General features: G+C 40.0%; 1 protein-coding gene across 2 annotated transcripts in view; it reads left to right on the top strand.

Annotated features, from left to right (window-relative positions):
• Positions 1-2591, top strand: part of brd8b (bromodomain containing 8b) — a 15095-nt gene that overhangs the window by 10745 nt on the left and 1759 nt on the right. The window contains exon 18 of one of the 2 annotated variants that reach the window (XM_005719478.2): positions 1048-1092. The exons of the other annotated variant lie outside the window; for it this stretch is intronic. Within the exon in view, the coding sequence (XP_005719535.1) occupies positions 1048-1092 (45 nt within the window). The remainder of the gene's footprint in view (positions 1-1047; positions 1093-2591) is intronic. 2 annotated transcript variants of the gene reach the window in all.

Here is a 2591-nt window from a genome sequence, read left to right as displayed (position 1 = left end):
GTGTGTGTGTGTGTGTGTGTGTGTGTGTGTGTGTGTGTGTGTGTGTGTGTGTGTGTGTGTGTGTGTGTGTGTTATTTTCTCCCATACATTGGATATAAAAAATGGATGTAACTTCATCCTAGCTAACCATTTTCTTCCACTCTTGTTCTCAAACATGGAGTCATTGTGGAAGTGCCTTAAACATTAATTTCTTCTTATCGCCAGCAGGGGGTGACAAAAGGTTGTCTGTGGAAAAATGACACTTCAGCTCCTTTGATCTATTACCTCAGTAAACACTTTTCTGATGACTGTCTTAATAAAACATGAGGTTAATTTTATGGAGAGTGAAAAACAGGATAAAGCTGTAGCGTGGCACGCAGCGTCCCTGAATGTGTCAGTCAGATCCAATCCTCGCTCGTCATGTTTGGTTTCAAAATAATAAAATGACGCCGTAAAAGCTCCGCTTGAGGCTTTACAACTGGGCTTTGCATTCACAGTTGTCACAGTGGCTACATCCATCTTTTATCTGCACCCTGCTTTCTCCTGTTTGAACGCTTGAGTGTGTGTCTAATAGGATATGGTGGAAATTTGAAACATTCAGACAACACATTTTGGGAAGATGTCATGTTTTCTTGGAAAGTCCACACTTAAAGATACATTTTGCAGAATATATTTAACAAATATTTCTACAGATGTAGTAAACTTTTAGTGTTTTGTTTAACTGCTACACAGCAAAGTCCAACTTCTCCGTTTTAGAACTTTAACAAGTTGTGCAAACTGTGGTGCGGTGCTTGTGAGAGGTCCTCACACCTCTGCGTTGCTTCTGTTTGTGCCTGCTTGTGTACGCTCTTCATCTCTTAATATTTCCAGACTGCATTCAGAGACTGTGTGTGTGTGTCTTGATGTTGTGTAGAAATGTGCGTTTGTGTATGTGCAGCTCTGAAGTCAACAGGACCCCCATCTCCTGAGCGTGTCTCTGTGTTTGACGCAGACTTGTATGAAACTTGCTTTCTCACGCCTGTGTGTGCTTTCTCTCTCTTTCTCACTCCGATGTTTGTCCTCCTACAGGACAGTGTCCCAATGGCCTCTCCTGCTTTCCTTCTCTCTCTTTTTGTAAGTATTCAGGTTCTCGCTCAAGTTTCACCAGAGTCAGGCCAAGCTCCGTACACGCTTGTCTCAAAGCTAACATGTACACACAGACACAGTGTTACATACTGCACACACCTGTCTGTACCTCTGATCTTTCTCTTTATTTCTACTGAAGCGGCTTTGGAGGACAATAAAGATTCAAGACGCCATGAAGGTCATTAAAGGTGGACTAATACGACCAGTCAGAAAATAAAAACTATATAGATTGATAGGAGCAAAGGTCAGCTTGCAAACTATATTACAAACCTAAACTGGCCAATTTTAGTTGAAGTCACTCGCACTTCAGACTGGTGGGAAATACTCAATAAAATAAAAAACAAATATAAAATCAAATGTTAAATGTAAAATAACCAAGCAACATCCTGTGGCTCTCACAAATAAATGGGGAAAGAGAGACAACCTTCAGTTCTTTTAAGAGCCACTTGAGACTGGCTTTAAAAGTGAGTCAATCCTCATTGACTCCCATGTTAAAATAACCAACTCTACATCAGATAATCAGATAATCAGATATCACTTTTCAGCCCAATAGAAAAAAATATTTTTGGTGTCTCTGATATAATATTTACCCTGTCTGAAAGACCGTGTTTAAGTAAAAGTGGGTGTGGACTCTTTGATAGACAGCCAGTCGCCAGCAGAGACAACTGTAGCAGCTCGGTCTCTGTTAGGCCTCAGCATGGATAATTCAACTCATCTGCATTTATAGTGTTGGTGCCCTTTAGAGTCTTTTAATTTAATTATCCATAAAATTGGCTTCAGTTTTTAACATAGTATTTATAAGTAGGTATTTCTGTGATGCAGTTTTATGGGAGCAGCTTTAGTTTTAGCTTGTAACTTGGCGCACTGCCCTCAGGATAATTATTCTTTTTTTGTGTATTTTTATTGGCTGATAAGTTAAGATTTAAAAAGAGATTGGAGAAACGCCCTACAGCCATGAGTGTGAATGTTACATAGTTTGTCCAACAGAGGGCATGCTTCAACCACCCTGTTAGCATAGCACCACAAACACAACAACCGGCTGATTTAGACGAGTAAAAACATACAACACATAGCAAATGTGAGGAAATTGTTTGGGTTTTATGTGTCAAAAATGCTGATATAAGAATATCAGATTTCTTCATAGTGGTTGTTTGTAAACAAGTGGTTAATGTAAAATGACCATCTTTTATATACAGCATGTTGAAATAACCACTCCTCATAGTGGCGATCCAATCTAATCAGTCAGGTTTTCCAAGACTTATGACTCTAAACCACTGAGCTATCAAAGTGGTGTCAACTACTCAGCAGTGTAGAAGTGATTAAATGCAGAAGAGATGGGTCGTGAGCCTACGCCCATCCTGTGCTCTATAGATGTGCCATACAGATGATATAGAAATGGAAGACTTCTTCCTCTACCTTGCAGTTTCTCTCTCTCTCCCACTCTCTCACACACACACACACACACACACACACACACACACACACAC

This window comes from Pundamilia nyererei, unplaced genomic scaffold (genome assembly GCF_000239375.1).
Source record: "Pundamilia nyererei isolate P.nyererei 1_Seehausen unplaced genomic scaffold, PunNye1.0 scaffold00001, whole genome shotgun sequence".
Lineage (NCBI taxonomy): Eukaryota > Metazoa > Chordata > Actinopteri > Cichliformes > Cichlidae > Pundamilia > Pundamilia nyererei.
Note: the sequence above shows the minus strand (reverse complement) of the source record. Positions and strands in the feature narration are given on the sequence as shown.